At 40.4% G+C, this 22,969-nt stretch overlaps 1 protein-coding gene across 4 annotated transcripts; it reads left to right on the plus strand.

Annotated features, from left to right (window-relative positions):
• The first annotated feature begins 200 nt into the window (after positions 1–200).
• On the plus strand, positions 201–11,115 carry ss18 (SS18 subunit of BAF chromatin remodeling complex). Of its 4 annotated transcripts, XM_026149473.1 has the most exons (11): positions 203–410; positions 893–969; positions 1,071–1,155; positions 2,923–3,079; positions 4,267–4,497; positions 4,719–4,889; positions 5,213–5,290; positions 6,729–6,851; positions 8,180–8,310; positions 8,736–8,798; positions 9,552–11,115. In XM_026149473.1, the coding sequence occupies exons 1-10, from the start codon at positions 342–344 to the stop codon at positions 8,751–8,753; spliced, it is 1,140 nt and encodes a 379-aa protein (XP_026005258.1). In that variant the 5' UTR covers positions 203–341; the 3' UTR covers positions 8,754–8,798; positions 9,552–11,115. The 4 variants fall into 4 exon arrangements, with proteins under 4 accessions (XP_026005259.1, XP_026005258.1, XP_026005257.1 ...); XM_026149472.1 differs by lacking the exon at positions 8,736–8,798; XM_026149475.1 differs by lacking the exons at positions 203–410; positions 8,736–8,798 and adding an exon at positions 435–777.
• The last annotated feature ends 11,854 nt before the right edge of the window (positions 11,116–22,969 follow it).

Here is a 22,969-nt window from a genome sequence, read left to right on the forward strand (position 1 = left end):
TATGGTCTAGCTCTAGACTGTTCCATTATATGAAAAATAGGTGAAATTGTAATTTAATTAAGCCAAAATGTGTGTGATTTTAGCTATTTAAATAAATTTTCTTATATATTATGATTTATCTGATCTTAAGTTTTACATCAATTACTCATGTATGGTCAGAACAAGCAGAAATCAGTAACTATGAGTTAAAATGTGCTACTTCGTCCCCCAAAACGGACCACCGCATTACGAAATTGCATCGTATTCTCAACTGCTTGATCTGAGTTCTACCGATTTGTTCAGTGTGTTAGCTACTTTTAACTTTTATGCTGTAGCTTACGTTAATATTCTATAGTATCACCATGTCGGTGGCATTTGCACCTCACAGACAGCGTGGGAAGGGTGATATAACACCCGCTGGAATACAAAAGGTAATTCATCTATTTTAGCGCGTCGCAGAATGGAGGCTGTGGCATCAAACGCGGCTAGCCGTTGAGATAATCAATGTAGCAGTGCCCATCCAAGTCCAACTGTGAGCAGCTCAGGAACAATGTTACAGGGTCAGAGCGCGGTGAATATGAACCTCCCTGGAAACGGCACTCCACGTGTGGAGTACGAGTCTTGGGTGGATTTATCGGACTAACGTATAATTGTGTTTTAGGTTAATGGAGGCCTGTGGTTTTGTTAGCAAAGCACAGCTAGCTAGCAAGACGCGTCTTTTGTTGGCTAGAAACGCACACTCACATTTTACAAAACACGACCCTTCACTGTCTCAAAATTAAGACAGAATAACATTCGGCAAGTAAATTAATTGTCACGCCAAATGACCAAGTTCGTCTGCTTTATTATGAATATTTTGGGAAGTTATATTGAGTAACACACGTAATAGAAATATCTGAATTTACCATTGCAGTTACTTGATGAAAACAACCAGCTGATCCAGTGCATAATGGATTTCCAGAGTAAAGGCAAAACGGCTGAGTGTTCACAGTAAGTTATTTGAGTTATTAAGTTTTTTTATTTTTTTTATTTCACGTTATATTTATTTCAAGTTCCCATTCACTCAAACACTGCACTGTTCACTTGCCCAGGTATCAACAGATGCTGCACAGAAATTTAGTGTACTTGGCGACGATAGCAGACTCCAATCAGAACATGCAGTCTCTCCTCCCTGCTGTGAGTATGAATTCTTAGTGGTTGTTGTGAATGACTGAAATGTCTGACTGTCTTCTCTGTACCTGTCTTCTTCGATCATACCCAATTCAGGTCACTTGGGTGTTTTAGATAAATCATCAATGTTAAAGAAACATTTTTTTAATGAGATTAAGAATTTTGAACAAAGTCATGATTTTTTTTTTCCCTGTCAGCAAAATTAAAATAAGTCTTTTGAAAACCCTCATTGTTATGGATGTTCAGTACAAACAGACTGCAGTATTTCTTTATGTATGAGTGCTATCTGTTGAGCTGTTGTAGCTGCCATTTAAGGATTTATTGCCAGTAGTGCTCATTCGCAAGGCTTCATTAAGTAGAATAAATATTTTGGGTGAACAAATTGAATCCTTTGCTGAGAAAATCTATTCATTTCTCAGTTTGGTTAAGCTCTCAGGCACTTGTTAGTAGTGTTTAATATTGATATTGTTTTTATTGGTAGTAGTAGTGTAATTATTGAGTCTGCTTATAGTTGGATTATCCATGCTCTTAATCATTTTGTAACAATTACCCATTTGAATAACAAGTAGGCTACAAGAGTCAAATATGTCAAAAACTAAAAGCACAATTTATTTTTTTCAAGTCATTAAATGTAATCTTGATTAACTCAAAGGAGTGTTTATCAACTAGAACATTTATTAAACCTCAAATAAAGGTGTGCTTTCCTTGACCTTTAAATATAACCGAATTCCAATAAAAGATGTAAATAGGTACATGGAGAGAGGGGGGAAAAAATGGTTGAAGTTAGCCCGAGAAAGCCCATCTCACAAGAGCAACTGCCAGTCACAGTGGATGCAGGCAAATGGGGATAAAGAGTCATCATTATATCTCGATTACCTTTGGAAGCCAAAACTTAATTCATATTAAAACTTGATCAATTACTCAGCCCTAAGGTTCCCAGCATCAACAAGCAACACTGTGTACAATGTGTCTGAACACAGTGTAGAAATGGCCCAAAAAAGGCTTTTATTTGCAGTTTATTTGGCGTGCTCATCTACGCAAAACAGTTGTCGGCATCGAATAAGAAGAATTGATAAGCTTGGAGGCATAGAATTTTATTAGACTTGATTAATTCCATTAAAATCTGTTATCGATTTTCAACTGGAACTATTCTTGCATTCCCATCCGTAGTTGCGAAGAAGCACAGTGGTTACAAAAGTGATTGAAGTCACTGATTTGCTAACAATCATATAGTAAAGGAGTGAGTGTATTCTTATGAGTAAATGTTGCTTACATACCTTAAACTCAGATGATGAGTGTGGGCACATTCATTTTCTTAATATGCTGCATGGTGAGCATGTTTCTGGAGGGGTTGTCAATGACTCAAACAGCTGAGATTAGGACCAGCTGTTTGAAAGAAATGCAGACTAGAGAACGGTTTTAATTGCTGCTTTTAAGCCATAAACCGTTTAAACTGCTGCATGCATAACAGTCTTAGTTCAGGCTAGTTTTTTAAGCCAGTTTTGTTCAGTTTGTTGCAACTTTGTCTATCTATGCATTTTTTTAATCATTGAAGGTTTCTAGCTGTTCCTTTTATTGAAAAACTTTTTTCCTTTCAGTGTATATTAATAGATTTTATTCTCCTTACATTAGTGTTCTACATGAATGCCACAATCTCTGTATCAGAGTTATCATATTTTTTTCAGGAGTTTTTATCTCGAGTGGCTCAGGTTGAGATCTGTTTTCAGAGAGGTCATGTGGATTTATTTTTTTGTCTGTGTTGTGCACCTACAGCCGCCCACTCAAAATATGCCCATGGGTCCTGGTGGCATGAACCAAAGTGGCCCCCCTCCTCAGCCTCCTCACGGTCACAACATGCCCTCTGAGGGTATGGTCAGCGGCGGCCCTCCAGCCCCACATATGCAGAACCAGATGAATGGACAGATGCCTGGTATGTGTCCCCCCCCCTGCCTTGTCTTTCTTTTCTCTTTCTCCTTTTCCCTCAGTTCCTGTCTCACTTGGGTTGCCTAGCAACACCACAGAACTGTGAGGGAGGTCGCTCTAAGGTATTATAGGCAAACATGCTGAAGGATGATGTCACCCATTTGCCAGCTGTGGTGGTCTTGGGCTTGATTCTCCATCTGATTGTGGTTATCCTTCTCTGCTGAAGTAGCATAGTTCATGCATGCATCATTGTCTTTCTCCTGTTATTGATTGTTTTGTTTTTTTTGGGAGGGAGCATTTTCTTTTCTTTCTTTTCTCTTCTTTTCTTTTTTTTTTTTTTTAAGAAGAACTGAATTAACAATTTTATAAAACAAAATGTGCTGACGTCTGCACCACATGGTAATTAACTGAGGAAAAATGAAAGATATTTGACAAGCCCTGGTAGTACACATTGTGTTTCCCATGTTTCCCATCATGCAGTTCTTATTGTTACATAACAAAGGTAACATCATACACAGTTGGATCAGACATTAAACAGTCTTTAACCTGCCAGCTGCGTAGCACAAAATCTGGGTAATGTCCTGTTGTAGCCATTTGAAAATTTAGGTATTTGTCCTTTGCTATTCACAGCAAGTGTGTGGGCATCATGTGCCTTTGCCTCCTGCACACTCGGGCAGCAAACTATAAGTGGAGTATTTCTTGTTGTGTGCTAGATACGAGAAAATGCAACAGCGAACAATCCCCTGACCTGATCGTTCAGCACTATGTGCAGAAATGGAGTAGTCACACAACATAGAAAACACTCTATTATTGTTCTCCTTCGAATTGTGATATCTGGACCCCGTGTTTCATACATTGCTTAGAAGATCCAGTATTAACTGTGTGATCCAGGATCAACTGATCCTTGCTACTGTTATCCAGTTTGTTTGGTTATTCAAAGCTGCAAGAGACTTAAATTTGGCAGGCTGGAATGAATCCTTCAAAATGACTGCTCATTCTTGTTGTTATCGACAAGGGAAAAATATAGAGACAAGAAAACTATGATTGTCAACTCTGTGATGAAATTATTAGAAAAGTCATCTGGATGAAAATAGCATCAATAGTAACTTACAATTCTACTGGAAGTCTCAGAATATATATATATTTTTCTGTTACCTTTCAAAGCATCATGGAGATCTTCTTCTTATTTTTCAGGACCTAATCACATGCCCATGCAAGGTCCTGGTCCAGGCCCCAACCAGCCCCCGAACATGCCCAGTGGCTCTATGAATATGCCCCCCAGCAGCCACGGCTCCATGGGTGGCTACAATCACGCTGTCCCTTCCTCCCAGGGCATGCCATCTCAGAGCCAAATGAATATGACCCAAGGCCAACCCATGGGAAACTATGGGCCTCGTCCAAACATGAACATGCAGCCCAATCAAGGTAAAGCAGAAAACTTGTTATCTTCTACTCAATTGCATTAATTTCCAATTGCATTATTGTATAAAATCGCCCTTCTTTTCTTTTTAGTCATCGTGGACGTGAAATAGGTCTAAAAATACATTCACAAAAGAAAAGTCTTTAACATGTTGAAAATGGTTTTGCAGTGCCTTGTCATTTCTCTGACAGCTCATTTTTATTTTTTATTTTTTTGTTTACTTCAGGTCCAATGATGCACCAGCAGCCTCCCTCACAGCAATATAACATGCCTCCTGGTGGTGGTGGACAGCACTACCAAGGACAACAGAACCCAATGGGCATGATTGGCCAAGTCAACCAGGGGAATCATGTCATGGGGCAAAGGCCAATGCCGCCCTACAGACCCCCACAGCAAGGTATATTCTTTCGGAGTGTGTTTCTTATGTGTGCGAGTTGTGAGTGTTGGTCTTTCCTCTCCCTAACCCACCCTCCTGTATTTCTTACTCTCATTCCTCCCAGTTCCCTCTTATTTCCTCCACTGTTGCTCACAGAGATGTTGGCGACTAAAGATGTAACCTAGAGCCTCCCGCCTCTATAAAAATTAGTCAAGTGACCAAAAGAAAGCTTTCTACTAGGAACTAGTGGCAAGGAATCCATCCTCTTTACTCTTCCCCTCACACAACCAATCCAACAACACCTTGAATCTACTTGTGTGTATGTTGTGTGTATGTGTATGTAGGACCCCCTCAGCAGTATCCAGGGCAGGAAGACTACTATGGGGACCAGTACAGTCACGCAGGACAGGGAGCATCAGAAGGTAGGAGAACCTTCCAGCCGCTTGGAAACAAGGAAAAACAAAAACCTCAACAAATGAACCCAGGACTTGTGTTAAAACACAAATGATGCAAAGAGACTGTGACAAAGCAAACACTTCAGTTTCTTCATTATTTTCTGGGGAAATCAAAGTAAAAAAACAAAGGTGCTGCTGTCCATTGATAAATCAGGATCTAAGCAGTCATACAGTTCTTGTAATGCTGACTCCGCTTATTCGTGAACGGGTCTCTTCGAGTTGGGGTGAAAGAAAAGTCAGGGACAGTCTTATTTGAGGCGTCACGGTAAAGTTGTGCAGAAGTAGCCTGATATCATGCTACTGCACTTTTTTGGTGCAGTAGCTGATAAGTACATATGTGTTTATATATATTTTCTATTTGAGCACTCAAGAGTTTTCTTCATTTACCCATTCACATACTCGCATTACAATAGATGCTATGGGGGAAACTTATGAATCACTATGTTGCCCAAGGATACTTCAACATGTAGATTAGAGGATCGAACTGCCAACTTTGCGATTTACCTCCTGAACCACAGCCACCTTATTCATATTTATAAGCACTTGTAGGTGTGCCTCTGTCCACTTCACGTAAAGCAGACTGACATTTGAAATCAAAAACTGTGGGGTTTGTTTAAGAGCCGCAGTAGCGACACTGAAGTCTTCAAATGTTTTTTTTTTTTAAAGTATGGCACCTTTGCATTCTTGTCAAAATATAACGGCTCATGTGCAGTAGATTTTCTTGTTGTTGGTGTATTTAGGGATAGTATTAATTGCATAAGCAAACACACTTTTAAGATTACCTACTAAAATGTAGCTTTTTTTTCTTTTCTTTTTTTTTCTTCAATTAACATTTACCTTTTTTTTTTCTCCTTTTGTTTTGATTTTCCCTCTTTCTACACTGTTTCTCTTTTGACCTTTCAAACACAAGTGATTTGCTTTGGGATTTTTCTTTTTGTTTGTTTGTTTTTCTTTTTAGTCGTTTTAATGGCAAAAATGAGGAAAAATATGTATGTTAAAAATGTGCTGCTATTAAATATGATTGTGTATGTTTGAAATTCACAATAATGACCTGTTACCTCTTTTTCCTATCTTAGAAGAAATTATTAATATGTAAACTTGTACTTTATTTTTATATTCGTACTTATTCATACAAAACTGATGTTAGACTTCATACTTCACACAAATCTGATATGGTGGCTGGACACTGACTTCTGACCCTGACACTCCCTACTACAGCCGTAGTGTAGCAGTAGTGTCTGAGTTTTATTTCCTCTATAAGAGCACTGGCACATATCATACTCTTACAAATCAAATTCATCTCTTCATTGGATAGTAAGATATTTTATTCACAGTCTTCCTTGCTTTTGTGCTGTAGTCAATAACATGTTGCTCACATTCGCTGCTGCCCCCTTCCCCCTCAAAGGTAATGCTCAATATGGCCAGCAGCAGGAGGCATACCAGCAAGGCCCACCTCAGCAACAGGGATATCCTCCTCAGCAGCAGTACCCAGGTCAACAGGGCTATCCACCCCAACAACAGGGATATGGTGAGTTACGGCAAAAATTTTATTTCCCCTGTAGGAGGCGCTATAAGCCCTCTTTGGGTGCCTTATAGCCGTTGAAAAAACATTGTTCCTTTATACACTGTTGCTTGATGTAACTAAGCTTTGTGCATATCAAGATATCATTTTGAGCAGAGAGTTGAACGACACAACCGTTCTTAATGATTACAGTTACTTAATTTTAGTAGTGCTGTGTAATATCATGTTAGCAAATTATACATGATAATAGAAACTGTCTGAAAAATAATTGAAAGTAGAAACATTCATGTTTTACAACAATACCTGGAAATAAATTAGTCAAAAAATGTTTTCCTTGCACTTTCAGTGTAGCTCTTGCAGCTTTTAGGCTTTTCTTTCCTCATCCCATTTTTCTCTGCAACTTTCCATCACTCACCCTCTGTCTGAGCCAGAGCTCATGCAAGTAATGAGCTACTGGAGACGCAGAGGTTGTGAGGTGAGATCCATCTGGCACATACACATGCCTGCTCTCTCAGGCCCCCACAAGGTTATGCTCAACAGCATAAGGCATTATGAGCGCCTAATGATGTTGCGTGGGCCTCATTTGACTTCAACTCCAGTCAGACTTTGCCCAGTCCTTCACAACATCTGTACAGGAGCATATATAACATAATAATATAATATATACACAACCTTTTTTTTCCCCCCTGCTTTTTTTCCTGTCTTTCTGGGGTTTTTTTTTTTTTTTTTAAATGATGCTTGCTCCTCTAATGAAGACCAACAGAATCTCTTTGATGTCTCCTTGCATTAGGGAACCACTGCCTGTCTCCAGCCTGACTCACTCGCTCTCATTCATTACTGAGTCAGGCGTGGTGGAGGCAGCCGTAACAAATGGGTCTGACAGATCCGCTATTCTTTTTGTCATCCATCACTTTTTTTTTTTATTGCAGCCCACTAGTTAATGTAAACTAACAGGTATTTCCCAAAGTTTTCAGAATAACAAGTCCAAAGCATAAGAAAAATGGAAATGAGTTTGGCAGAATCAGAGCCGGATTAGGACTTCAAGTATAAACCTGTTTTTGATGCTGCACCTTAACACTTCAGTAACACTGGTTGACAGTCAGTTTTTATAGAATTTTCCTGCACTGCATGCTTCAGTGCTTCAACCTAAATTAGTTTTTTTTTTGTTCCATATCCTTTCTTCTTCTTTTTAATAAACTGTGTTCATAATAAACTACACTGTGTGGAAGCATTTCATTTCTCTGTTAACAGTGCCCAGCAATCAAAGAGTTTTGGGTTCACTCAAGGCTGACAAGCATAAAAAGTTCTCCATTTATTAATGTGTTTGTTTGTAGGTCCCTCCCAAAGTGCCCCAGGACAGTATCCTAACTATCCTCAAGGGCAGGGACAGCAGTATGGGGGCTATCGCCCTCCACAACCCGGTCCCCCACAGGGCCAACAGCAGCGCCCTTATGGTTATGACCAGGTGAGTATAACGCCAACAATGGACAGTGACAGAGGCTTGTCTGTACATTGCACTTAGGCTTTCTCTTACTGTGTTTATTGCCATGCTAAGTTGTATGTTATATATAACTCTCAGTTAGACCAGTAATTAATGTAAGTGAAGTACGATGGTAAAAATTAAGCAGTAGTACGTTATGCATGCTGTCATCATATTCGGTGGTTAAATGTGTTCTTCCTAAAAGGGTTTTCTATGTTAATATTGTTGTGTTCTGGCTAATGTGGTATGCCATTCCAGTGAAATATGAGGGCTTTAAAGAAGATTCTTCCTTAAACTTGATGCAGACTGCTCTAGTGTTTAAAGGAAGATCTGTTTGTTGCCCTGTATTTCCTGTGGTCTTATGTGGGGACCACAGCTACACTTTGATATCTTTATCTTTGAATATTCAGGGGCACATGAGGAAATAAAGACCCGGGGATTTGAACCCCTGACTAGCTCTGTAAGAAGCAAAGGTAATGGTTGCTGTGAAGACCTCAACGTCCAATCTAGACGCTTGACCACCTAGCCTTAATTTGCATTTGTTTTGTTTCTTCTGTCTCTCGTCTGTCTTTCTTTACCCATCTTTTCTTTTTCTTAAATTTTTCCTTTTCTATTTTTTTTTCTTTTTTTTATTAACCAGGGGTCGAATTGTAAAGATATGAGGTCCAGAAACACAGCATTCTTAGATTGTAATAAGACAGACAGGAGCTCACATTCTCTGACTGTCCTTAATCTCTACAATGTATGACACTGGTCTTCATAACCAGTGTGTTTGTTGGATTTAAATTTTATCTTTCAAATCATTGTTTCCAAATTTGCTTCCATTGCATTTTCCATTAAAGTCAAACACATACTTCGACCCCTGTGTAGGAATAAAGAGAATACTGCTGTTCTTCCACTGAATTTGTCTCACTTGAAAATTAGTGTCCACTGTTTAATAAGGATTATCGTCCTCAGCCATGCTGCTGCTGAAACCTGAGGTAAAAAGTTCGAATTTAGAGCTCACAGGTTGTGAGGTTATGCTGCCATCTGCTGGTCAAAACCAGTCAGTGCAGGCATAAATCACGGTTTGCAGTATGATATGGTTGAAACCACAGATTTTTGTCTGCACCTTATTGAGATTTGTGAACATAAACTTCTGATTTTTTTATTTATTTATTTATTTTTGTTTGTTTGTTTGTTTTGAAAAGGTCAGTATCACGAGGATGTTGCATTTCTCTCCACAGGGCCAGTATGGAAATTACCAGCAATGAGAAGTGATCACAGCAACCAACACAGCTCTGCTCTGATCTCTAAGCTCTGACCTCTGGTCAGTTACGAAGCAGACTTTAATGATGGTTTTAATCTCTCGGACACAAACACACAATGCTCAAAAATACAAGATACAGTTTCCCCTCTCTTTGGGATTTTATCTTTGCTGATAAGATGTAGTCATGTTTATCATATTTGCTGACATTACGTCAAAGTCAGCGAGTCACCTCTGGTCCAGTATGTCTCAAAGCAGCAATGCCTTAAAAATGGAACTGCCTTATCCTTTAGCATTGCAGATTGTGAAATGGGCTAACAAAATTTTGGATAACACATGATGTAAATGTACAGTTTGAATCTACGTGGTGCATTGTTTCTCGATCCTTCAGCTCCCCGATCATCAGAAGCAATAATGCCAGCAGTAGGTAATTGTGTGGGGGACAGGGAAAGATGAAATGGTGCACCAAGTGAACTTCCAGCTAGGCCATGGTACATGTCTTGATGTATGTGATGATGTAAAAATATATTTTATGCTTTTTAGATCAAGCTAACTTTGTATAAGACATTGGAAACTAGTACTAAAGCTGTGTTGTTAATTTCATCAAGTGTATGTGTCAATGTTTTTGTTTCTTTGGTTTTTTTTTAATGCTCTTTAAGATCCCATCCAGCACATTTCCTTTAATTGTTTAATTGTGGAACAATTAAATTAAATCTGCAACATCAGCAGCGCGAACACCGAAATATAAGAACAGGGATTTTTTTTTGACATACACAGTAATTCATCAGTAAACAAATATGAACATCATACTTATCAGAAATCTGGTGTATTCTGCGAGTTCTTTAGATTTTTTTTTTTTCTCTTAAAAAAGTGGGTGAGTAATTTTTTTTTTTTTTTTTTTTCCCAAACCCACAGTACTTGACAGAATAATGGTTGTTGGCCTCTATTTCATAAATGCGCCCGAAGAGGTAATATGTAGCAGATGCCACTGAAAATTGTGAGTAAATGCTCTCTGGAGCCCTGTTTTTATTTTTTACTTTTTCTATACATGCACCTCAGTCTTGTCCATTGACTGCAAATTAGTGGATGGGGAAAGAATCCAACTCGGTATTACAAATATATCTGGCAAGTACTTCATTTGTTAGTTGATAACGTTAGTTTGTTCACAGTGCTGGAAACCCTCCTCCCCTTTGAATAAACGTCTAAGTTGATGCCATTCAAATAGTGTTGTGTGTGAATAAATGATTGTTACTGTCAAATATGTAACATAAGATGTGAAAATAATGTTCTGAAATCGATTCCTTAATTTCACAGTAAAGACTGGTTGTGCAGTTTTATATTACTGGCTTGATATCTGTATTATGGTGCATATTTTATTGATTCCCACGTGTACAGCGACATAAAAAGAGGAATTCAGTGTCCTCCTGGTATTGTTTATATGGTTGTTTTAATATTTTTCATTCTGCACCCCATTTAAGTGGTGGTCACATTTGTGTCATGGCAATGTATAACTGTACATTATAATAAATCGGAAGAATCTTTAATATATTTTGCCGTGTGTAATTTATAGATATTGACAGTTTATCAAGAGACTGTTTATGACACCAGAAACATTCATCCTGAACAGCATAAACAAGATGTGCACTATTGGTGCTGTCATAATGTGACAGTATGATATAATTGTTTTGTCTTCATCTGCTATCTGGTAGTCAGTTTCCAACTGATAATGACCCTGCCCTGCTCAGCAGCGTGTCTGCTTTGTCCAGATGCATCCAGAGAGGTCCAGACCACATTTACACCCAAAATTACCTTCCGTGTCCCTCTTTCCCCTTCTGCTCCCTCCAGAGAGGGAGAGGGACTACCTGTCACATTGGGGGGAGTGATACAGATGGTACACCAGATGTGTGGCCAAAGCACGTGATGGGAGAGCGGTGCGGTATTAAGAGCGCTGCGGACTGCTTGGGATGCCTTAGTGCTGATGAAATGTGTGTTTGGATTAATGAGTGCAGCAGAAGTGCTTTAAGAAAAGAAGCGAGAAAGAACTTTTTTTTTTTTTGCAGTGCGCCTGTTTTTATTTTTGCTTTATGTGCTTGTGTGAACATTTGTGTATCCCTGCTCAGGTTTAGTGGCGTCGCCTAGTCACCCCACCACCCTGCTGCTCCACAGCTGGCTGCCCCACCCTTCCCAGCTGCCACTGGGGCTCCCCCTGGCCCCTCTGCTTGGCAGAGCTGGCGTTTTGGGCGCTCCCCCACCAGTCCTCCCTGGCAGCTGCTGCCCTCAGCTGCGCTCTTGCAGACGGTATTGGGGTCGGACAAAGTCACTCCTCCTGTGACTGTGTCTCGGGCCGTCGTGGGAGGATGAAGAGGTGGCAAGGAGACTCTTGCTTCCTATAAAAGCTTTGCTTTTTAGGCTCTCGTGGATGCTTGAGGGTTGGAAATACATTCGACAAGCTTAACATTCGAAAAATCCACCTGTTTTTCCATTGAAGAAAAGAAGATGTCTTTGGCTGTGCAGATCTAAATAAGTTATCAAGAAAGCTTGCAGGAGAGCATTACACCATGCATGTTCTGTGATGGCAAATAGTGAAGTGGCAGCATCATTTAAGAGGATGATTATCTTGTTCAATATTTTGATAATTATAATTCAGGGCACCTTTCAGAGGAGGCTCCTAACCACTGAGGAGAAAATGACATCGTGATCATAGCTGGCAGGCAAGATGTGATCTCTCTCTCTTTCTCTCTCCCCCCCCCGTCTCCACACTAGCTCTCCTTTTCACTCTCTCATACCCACACTCTCAGTGTGACAGAAAGTCTATGGGGAGGTATAAGAGGTAGTTATGGGGGGAATGCAGCAGCCTCCACAGTTTAATTGGAGATGTGTCACACTAAATAAATGGTGCAAAAACAAGCCCTGACTGGAGGCTTGAGGGAGGGGCCCTGGGGATGCAGCCTGTTTTATTGGGCAGGAGCTTTGCACCGCTCCAGGGTGAAACGGGGCTATGCACTGCTGAGATACCCTCCAACCACCAAACCACCAGGCCTCCCAAAGACTACTGTGGAGGAAAAGACAAAGGCATCCATTTCTCTCTTGCAGGGGAGAAAAGAAAAAAAATTGGTGCTGAGGAGAAGGTGTGGGTGAGTATGGTGACCCGATTGTTTCTCGTCCAAACGGGAGCACATCATAGTCCTCATTCAGTTTCTGAACGCCGGCAAACAAATCCATAACTGAAAAGTCTTGAGTAAGCGCTGTCTGCCTCACTTACTCCTAGATCTTATATATGTCAATTTATGTTTTGAGGAGAAGGCAGCCAACAGCCTCCAGCTAATCCCATTTCCCTGCGTAATCCATAAATGACCTCCAAGTTAGCAGAAGAATGTGTTTTCCGATATTCCATCAATGTTGATATAACTGTTGGACCGCTTTGCTTGTACAGTGCGTGTCTGTTTGTGTGTGCGTGCATTTGCACCTCGGATTGCAGAGTTCACGGCACGAGTTTTGATTTACTTCTACAGTGTGCTGCGGTAATTGGATGTGACACCATTCTCTCTGCTCTCCCTGGGGGATATAACAGAAATCTGACTATTATGGCCCCAGTCATGAATATGTCAGGAAAGCTGCAAACAAAAGGCCCGCGATTTGGATAAGACTCCTTTGTATGTTGTCTCTGCACTGATGTATGAGATAAATGCTGCAAGAGTAAATGAGTTTTCCGTAGAGCAATTTGCTGTGTTTACAAAGAAAGATTAATTGTCATTGTTTAGAAGAAATCATAAATATGGTCGAGACAACGTTTAGTATCGCATTATGCCTGCCAGATACACGCTCGCTTCACGCATATTTGTGTAAGCTATTATATCTAGTTTCAAAACAACTGAAAAGATTTTTTGGACCTGATGATACACAAACAGGGTGATCCCCTAGAAAGACATTGTTTTGCATGCATTTGATGTGCAGAGCTTCGCTTAAATCCCATCGTTTGTTGAGGGTTTAGCTATCAAATCAAATTGAGTGTGCTGTTTTGTATGTGTTCTAGCCTCAAAAAAGTAGTCTCTGGGTAAAATAGCAGGTATGCTGATATTAGTATTCCCACAGCCTGCATAATTGCTGTAATTTGCTTTCCCTTTGGGTAATCTGTAAACATGGCTGTTTTGATGTTTTTGGCATCCTCCATTGGCTGAGCTCTCAACTCCTCCAGTGGAGCCCCCATCCCGGCCCAGGGTGACACAAATAGATCCTTCCCCAGAAGGTGCACGTAGTTCCACATGGGCACAATCAATACAACCCAGTCATCGCTGGAACTGTGGCGGTATTAAAAGCACCCCGTGAGCTGGTTCTCACCATGCCGGCATTTTAGGGAAATAAAGCTATTGATCCTCCAGGGCTTCTGGCAGAGCATTAACCTGGGCCTACAAATTAGAACGTGCTCATCTGGACACATCTGCCTGCAATGTTCCAAAAAAGCCAGTCCCAGGGAGAGAAAAGGAGAGCTGTGAAGCCTGCTGCTTCCAGTGATGAGAAGAGCGCTACTTGACGCCCATGTCAGAGCGGGGGAGGCATCTGGATGCCCAGGACTTCCATTAGAGGCCCAGGATGGTGGCATGGGTCGATGTGGTAAGGTTTTGTTGGGGGTACTCCATCTCAGATCAGTGTGGTTTCTTCTCCCTGTTGTAGGAAGAGGGGGGTTGACCCACAGTAATCCCGAGCTCCTGACTGGAAGGACAATAAGGTAAAGGGCTGCTGCTAATACTGTTTCTTCCAGCAGTGTTGAAGACCTTGCCTTTTTCCCCCTGCTTTTGAATACACTTTATGAAAACCAGACTGTATCTATCACTGTCACTATTCACAAAAATATTCAGTAGAACTTCATATCTCCGTTTTCAGATTATATATTTATTTGTCTGCAAAAACACTTCCCAACATGGAGATCACGAGGCTGTATCAGCCGCTGATTCAAATGTATCACTTGCTCGAATGTCATACAGGTCAGTAATTATTTTTGAGTGGGAGATTAGACTCTGTGTATTAACACACACATTTTCAATACTTCTACTCAGACTTTATTCTAACCATTTTCCTCTGGAATGTAACCCACCTATATGAGATGTGACACCAGTCTAACCCCTTCTTTAACACATAATAGGGTTTAATTGTGAATTCTATATAATACATTTTACATTTAAATGTCTTGCGGACTAGAGGTATTCTGTGCACAACAGGCTTTTGCTTGATTATTGTTTACTGAACAAGAGAACTGATGATATCCCTTTTAACAACGCATTTCACTGGTAATGCTCAAACAGATCGAGACACTTTGGAAACTCTCCCTTTTTTCTCAGCCTGCCCTAACAGTGGGAAGCTTGGAAGTTCTCTGCCCCAGTTCTCCATGTCCTTGAGAGTTGTGCCTTCAGGCCGGGGCTGGTGGGGTCCCGCAGTGCACAATGTGTGCTTCTCACTCAGGCTCCCGCTGTACTCCGCAGCCCCTGCATGGCTCTGGAGAGTTGCCAAGCTCTGAGGGGATGTCCGTGTGAGGTGGGGGCGTGCGCACGTTAGCACAGAACTACTCTAAACATCTCACTTCCTTTTTCCCCATGACAGTCGACCGGATATAAATCACTTTGCTGGATTGGCGGACTACAATGGGATGCTTGGGAAGATTGTTGTTATGAATAATCAGACTAATTGCAATAACCAGTGTGAAGTGATGTGCAAATGAATGAGGAGCTTGTTTTTCCACATTCTGCTTTTGCAAAGGTTAAACCTTAGGGCACGGTCTGATTCCTACTTAGTGAAGTCACTGAAAGCCTGTGTGGAATTTGCATTAAATGGGACGAAAATTAAATTAGTCGTGGTATATTTTTATTATTTTTTTAAGTAATTTTTTAGACATTATTTTATGTCGGCCTTTTGATTGAATTAACATAAGAGCAGAGTATAGGAGGTGGTCTTAATTTGTAGCTGTATGTATTTGACAAATCTCTTTATATTTTATTCAGTGCATTTGTATTGTTGTTCTTTTTTCTCGCAATTAATATGGATATTGGCCAAGAGCAAAGATAAAGATCCATTTTCTAATATTTTGTCCTTGGATTGTGCACTCAGGGAATTCACTCCCCTTCTTCTCTTTCGTTTCCCTGGTTAAGGCATGGGGAATTGGTGGGATGAGAGGCTATTCCCTAAATAGCCCATGGCAAGAGGTATCCTGATTAGCATGCTGCCTGCTCTCTGGCAGCAGTCCTCCAGGCCACCAGTGCTATCACTTATGTGCTGTTTGTATTTGTAGTTGATAGTGTGTGCTGTTATAATTGGAATGAGCTCAGGAACCTCGTTTGCTTTTGATCCGCTGCCAGCCACTCAGAGTGCTACTGGGCCACAGCTCTCACCTCAACACTCCCAGTGGATTATGGGAAACTGCAACGCTTATGTTCTAAAAAGCGCCTGACAGCATCTCACTCAAGGTCGAACAATACAATGGTGAGTGTGGGGAGTAGAACAAAAAAAAAAAATATGGGGGAAAAAGTTGAACAGATATTTGATGTAAGACTGGGTATTGAGCTTGGAACTGTCAAAATGACATTTCAGACTTGTGAAACTGAGGCTAAGGGCTGAATGATTGTTTAGAATCATTTTAATAACAAACAACGATATGTGGATTTGCAACTCTGAGAGCATAGCCTAAATCTGCCTTTTTATGAAGAGCAAGATGAGCTACCGATGTGTCGGCGAATCCGTGCGACATGAGCACCAGATGTTTACAACAGGTATCGCGTGTTGTTATCTTGGAATAGCACAGGCCTTACTAATAACTTTAAAGATATGATCTTTCAAAATTTCAGTGCTCCGTTATTTGGCGACACCTATGGTTGGTGTTGGTAACTACAAGTGTAGTTAGATAAGGCTGAAATGCATTGAACAGGTAACAGAAGAGTGACAGCAGACTAAACGTTTGATTCATACCATGAGTCACCACAATCAGATTTCATGCGTCACATAATGCAAAGAGCTTTCTAAGCAACAGCAGGTCACCTCACTGAGAATGTGGATTGGTACATTCGCTCTGGCTGCAACTATTTCTGTCTGGCAGTGCACATTTCAGTTGTTCTTACTGTCTTCATTTTAAAAAGAAAAAAAAAGGTAATTTTCTAGTTTAAAAAAAGTTTAAAATGTGGGATTTCTTCTTCACCAAAAATAGTGAATTCAATTCCACTTTTATTTTTATAGCTCAAAGTCACAACAACAATCATCTCAAGGTGCTTTATATTGTAAGGTAAAGACCCTAGAATAATCCAAATTAAACCCCAACAACCAGAAAACTCTTGGCAAGAGCGAGAAGGAAAATCTCACTTTTAACAGGAAGAAGTCTCCGACAGAACCAGGAGGAAGATGTGGAGGGTGACAGGAAGAAAAAATAAAAGATAGTGACTCTGTATTTTGGCAGATTAATGTTTTTAATGTGCAGACACAGCAGGAGATGATGGATTCCCAACAGCAATAAGGTAGTTTTTGCGATAATGCTGCAGAAGAACAGCAGAGAAATAGCTGCATTGCCACTATCAGTGAAAACCATGAGAATACGAGTATAGAATTACTGAAAATGGCCTAATTACAAAAAATCAGGCTTGATTTAAAGACAGTCTTATTTAATTACTATTAAATAGTGATAAGTGATACTATTTCCCGGTGATAAGCAATGACACTGACATACAACAAACCCTAATTTTGTCTTATTATGAAAAATCAGGCACATTAAAAATTCTAGCTTCACTTTGGTTTTGTTCATATTAACATCATGGAAGTCTATAAGATGTGGAGAAGACTCTCAATCGATGCACGCTTGTAGTTCATTTTCTTTCACTCTGTGACATTTCTACAGTTTGATCTGCTGGCTCAGCACTTTTCCAGAGTGGACTAACTCTGGGGACTTATAGGAGTTTGATGCTCCCCTGCTGCCAAATGCCAGCAGGCCAATGAAAAAAGATATCTGAAACTCCGTAGCTCAATATTTAATCAAGCGCTGGGTTACATTTGCTGTTTGATTAGGTGAGAGAATTCCACCTCCCAGAGTCTTTGATTGCTTTGAAAATATTTGGCCAAAAAAATGAATACTTCTTTTTGAACTGCGTGCTCACAGCACTAATATTTCAGCATGCATAACAGTTTATGATTGTCAAGATTACATTGGTATTCTATCACAGATGGGACTCAAGTACTTTCTTCTTCTTCTATTTTTTCCTACGTCATTTATTTTTCTTCTTCTTATAATGTGTAGTAGAAGTAGTAGTGGTGGTGGTGGTGGTGGTGGTAGCAGTGTCACTGTGAGTTTTGGTTATTTTTTTGTGATGATGATTATTATTATGTTGCTGTTTTTGTTGTTGTTACTGTCACCAGGTTCGGCAGCCTCTTTATTATCCATGTTTTTGTCCACAAGTCCATCTTGTCGCATAATAATCACACAGGACTGCAGAGATTCACCTGAGAATACTCCTGATGAGCTTGTTCCAGGAGGGCATTACCACTGGTTAAGTACAAACACCTGCTAAAATATTGGCAATTAGGACATAATTAGCTGCTAATGTATTTCTAATCCGAAGCGGGCCATAGATTTGTCTTTTTCTGCGTAGACTCCTTTTTTTTAATGTTCTCAGTTGTTATTGTTTTCCTCAGGTATTTGTATCCCGAGAACATTGACTAAGTGCCCTAGTTCATCATATGCAAATGGCTTATTAATTACACATGCATTATGCCCGTATTCACAAGACATCAAAGAGCCTGCGAGTCTTCAGATGGTCCCCCTCTGTACCACACTCAGGTTACAAATGCCTGCGTGTGCACTTTCCTGCATGCCTTTTCGGGCAGAATATCTACATCCTCAATTAAAAATTTTCACAGGAACCTCTCTCATCTTTCCTCCTAATATTTGAGAAACACCTCCGGTGGTCTGTGGTTGTTTGGGAACTGCAAATTGCAAATAATCATTTGAGCCTAGATTACATACCATTATTAGAAAGCAGCGAGTCTGTGAGTGCATCTTTGTAAGAAACTTAAACCAATGTTTTCTTTACTAACTCAGACGCATCACTACTAGTTATTTAGCTGTATGGCCCCCTTTTGTACCAGTTTTTCTCCTCACTGATCAGCTCTTTGGGTCACCATAATGACGGTCTAATATCAATTCGTTATCCTGAGCCTCAGACATTTGTGTTCAGCCTGTCTGCATGTTTGTTCTGTCTATCCCTCCCTGGTGAGTTCTCTGTTAACGACCCATACAGCAGGTGTCAGAGTGTGATTTATACAACCTATAATGTCTCACATTGATTAGCAATAGAGCTCTAATGGGATGCCAGCTCTTGAACTCGGGTTAAAAAGGGAACAAAAAAACCACGCATTGCACATCACACCTTCTTAATGTTGCTTTGTATCATCGCGCATCCTATTAATGCAGGAATATCAGCAACCTCAACCTGCCCAATGAGATGGCAAAGAGGAAGTGAGTGCAATCACTCTAACCCTGGGCAGTGCTCTGTTATCAGTCTCTTGTGGGCTCTGACTGGGTGCTACTAGCATAATTAGCACAGCACTCACTTTGATGATAAAAAGGGTAATAGAGCATTCCCCTCCCTCCCCTGCCTACCTGATTTTACCATAATTCATTGATCTAATTAAAATTATTCAGCTGTTAATGGTGTATTTTTTATAGCCGTCATTATTGAAAGGGGAGTTTTGATTAAAGATACTTAAAAATAACATGTGGTCTCCGTTTTAACACTCATAAGACTTTAATTCTTTTATTATTTTCTATTCAACTGTATGTGTTTCTGTTTTGTTACCATCTGCAGGCCCAAATGCTTAAAATATATATTTTCTAAAGTCAGTCTGAAGCAGATATAATGTTCTCCATCCACCCAAGATGTCTCAAAAAACAAAAATCTCACTGAAAATATTGCGTTGGTGTTGAAATACTGTGGTAAACTGAGGCTAATCTAAGCTATTTCTCCTCTTTATTTATAGCAGGGTATATTGTACATCAAAGCCACCAGGTGGGGCCCATTCCTTCACAAGTACATCTCACTTTTGCTATTTTTGTGGAGAATCACAGAAAATGCTTAAGCGAGGTGTTACTCTATGGCATTTTTGTATGGCACCTCTGAAAACATCATTTCTCGTTAGGAGACCAAACTGTTTGTGGTTGTCCTCATTACTAAAAAGGTAGAGCTCTACCCCCAAAGGTAACTTCATCAACACCAGAGACAAATCTATCTTAGGTGCTCTATTTATATTTCTAACTCACTGCCACAAAGATTTATTCTGCTTTCCTGTCAATCCATCTCTCTAATGGGCAATGGCATCCTTTTTAGTTTAGTGCGTGTGTATATGTGTGTGCGTGCGCGCATGGGCCCACGTTCTTTAGCACCAGGATTTTTTTTTCATCAGATGCGCAGACAAAAACAAGTACCTCGAAGTCACAGGGCCTGTCTCATCTCTGAAGAGACTCATCTTTAGATAGAGAGCTCAGATGTCATGTAATTAAGATGATAAAAAAAAAAGCCCATTTGCACTTCCATGGGTTATTAATGTGGACTAATGATGCTCAGATCAACTATAAGATGTCTGCTAGTTATGGGGTTAATCTCCTCATTCTCGCAAAAGCCATAAAGATAAACATCTTTACACAGAAATGGGCTTGTGAGGATCCCCAGAGATCTGTATCCCAACTTCATAGGAAAGTTTGAAGGACCAGAAATAAAACTGCTGTAAAGACTTGCATGGGCATTTTTACAAAATAAATTTAAAACAAAGCAAAGAACTCTAAGAAGAAAATGCACTAATTACATTTCTATGTGGGTGGTGGTTTCATGCATCGTATATTTTATTTGATGTGTGCGGAACGAAAATGAAAATGTATATTATTAAATATTTGTAGTACGTAATTTAAATCATTCTAAGCATGCTAAAAGTCTATTCGATAAAGTCCAAAAATATGGACCCTAGCACCCTGGGCAAGAACAGGATATTTACAATATATGCAGCAAAATATCTCCGTGGAGTAACAAATAGCAGTCCCTATATTTATCAATGAGACTTTTTCTTGGCCTCAAAGATTTCAGCTGTTTCAGTGGAGTTTGTAATTCTAACTCACTAAAAGTGGAAACACAAAGTTTCTGGCTAAAAAGTAAAGACGGGATAAGTTGTTTCCTGCCTCTAAGGGTCACAAGTCTAAAGTTGAATGTGTAATCACTTCCCCACTTCTCAAATGGATAAAAGTGTGGCGGAACCTGGGTTCACCTGAGTGTATGGGTGGTAGAGCTCATGCTAATACATCAAAAGTGTAAGTGTCACGGCTTCTGATGACTTTATCATAAATGCTCTGATCATTACATTGTCATTAGTTAGCCGACTCGGTTGCATCTCGTTAATGCACGCAAACAATCCGAGGAGCAGCAGATAATGTTGTGTGGTGGTGGTAGTGTTTAATGAGGGTCTGCATTTGCATACTGGCCTCCACCCCCACTTGCATTCCCACCCCTCTCTCATTTATAAAAATAAATCACATTAGAACATCACCAGCTAATAAAGTCGACTCCGGCCCACATCCCACGTCCCAGTGATAGCCAAGTCTCAGTGCAGGAAATACACAAAGCAGTCTCCCAGGATTAGAGAAAACCTATTATAGAAAATTCTCATAAGGCACTGGAACATTCTTCATATTAACATTGTGCTGCTGAAGAAAATTATGCCAGTTGTTGTGCATGATACAATCAAATCATCTATCAAGAATCTCCTCTGGAAGTAGGAGCAAATGTTCAAAGTCAGCCTATCAAGTAATGCAACTACTTAGAGGAGTCAGATTTAATTACATATTCCATCACTGAAAATAGAAATAAAATAGGAGTGGGTTTGATTTTGAAGTAGTTTGTATTCTTGATTGCACTTAATTGTACAGGATACCACCTGAGGCGAGCCAGTTTCACTGCCATTTCTGCATTACCGAACAGCTTTGATTTGGTGAAGAAAAGATTGCACTTTGATTTTGAAGCAAATGCAGCTAATAGCAAAACCCACTTTTTCTTTTTTCCAACTTAAATAGCTCAACCTGTTTAATATGCTTTCCCGATATCATGCAGCGATGGCAACGAACATCGCAGCCAGAACTAGAGAGGTCAAGAGCTGCAACCTCGTAAGAGTACTTTGTCTTGTGTCGGTGTGTCTGTTCGAGTGTGCACACATTTGTGCCCCCAAGTCAAAACCCACTAAATAAACAGTGTGTTTCCTGATGCTTAACGGTGTGCACGGCCCATGCACAGCTGATGTCAATCCACCCAGGACTACCAGTGGCCCCACTTTGCTCACTTACTTACTCTTTGGCTCACTCCATCCTTCCTTCATGCTCAAATTGACACTTGGTGCAGAGGCAGTCAGACAGGGGGCCTCTCCGCCCTGCGCCTCCAGAGATGTGGCCCAGCTGTCAGCCGTCTAATCCAGTCCAACCTCCCCCTGAGCCAGGCAGGAACTCCAGGCTGCTCCCCCTCATCCTCACGCCTAGAGGCACAGCAAACAACTCAGCCTTTTTCAACACTACACACAGCAGGCCGGGAGGGGAGCACTTTGCTAGTCAAATCAGTCTGGACGACTCTTCATAAATCAAGCACAACTGTGTGATAGTGCACTCCAAAAGCCTCGTGATTGAGCTGAAAGACAACATGTTTTTGACCGTATGTCGATATTCTGTTGGTATCAGTTGCATCATATATCACCTGTTAATTTGATGAGAAACTATTGTAAAGATAAGGGATGTAAGGGGAAATAAGCGACACTGCTATTAGCGCAAAACACACACACAAATACTGTCAAATACTGTAGCTGTACACGACTGTTTTTGTTTCCACTCAGCCATCACAATCTGAACAAAGGCTCAACTGGCTGTATCATCTCCTTTTACATCCTAGGTGTAACTGTTGCCATTGTTACTATGGAAACAACTATAGAGACAAAAACAGCATATTGTCAAATTTAGATACAATGCTAAGAATGAATGAGACACAATACAATCGATTCTATCCAATATTAAGCCACACTCTGGGTAAGCAGTCTGCATCACAATTACTGACTATTTGTTAATACATAAAACAGCATTTTTAAAAGTGGATTTGCTTTTTTGTGCGGTTTGTGAGCGCTAGTTGAGGGCATGTGTGTTTTGAGGAGTACGTCTGTACCCTTTCGTGTGGATCCCCATGGCATTCCCAATATCTGTATTCCTGTAGATGTGTTTGATGTGTTTGAAGCCACGCAGCATACCTTGGAACATGACAGTAAACATGGCAGAGGCTCTCCCTCAGTGGAGCAGTGATGCACGTCACCCCTTCAGATGTGTGTGACGGGTGTACAAACCAAACCCACCGGGCC

This window comes from Astatotilapia calliptera, chromosome 18 (assembly GCF_900246225.1).
Source record: "Astatotilapia calliptera chromosome 18, fAstCal1.2, whole genome shotgun sequence".
In the NCBI taxonomy this organism is placed as follows: domain Eukaryota; kingdom Metazoa; phylum Chordata; class Actinopteri; order Cichliformes; family Cichlidae; genus Astatotilapia; species Astatotilapia calliptera.

Bases quoted from the DNA above. Each gene is read 5' to 3' on its own strand.
- ss18 (XM_026149472.1), top strand. From the start codon at position 342: ATGTCGGTGGCATTTGCACCTCACAGACAGCGTGGGAAGGGTGATATA. The intron at 3,080-4,266 runs GTATGTGTCCCC...CTTATTTTTCAG, and splicing joins GATGAATGGACAGATGCCTG to GACCTAATCACATGCCCATG. The intron at 4,890-5,212 runs GTATATTCTTTC...ATGTGTATGTAG, and splicing joins CTACAGACCCCCACAGCAAG to GACCCCCTCAGCAGTATCCA.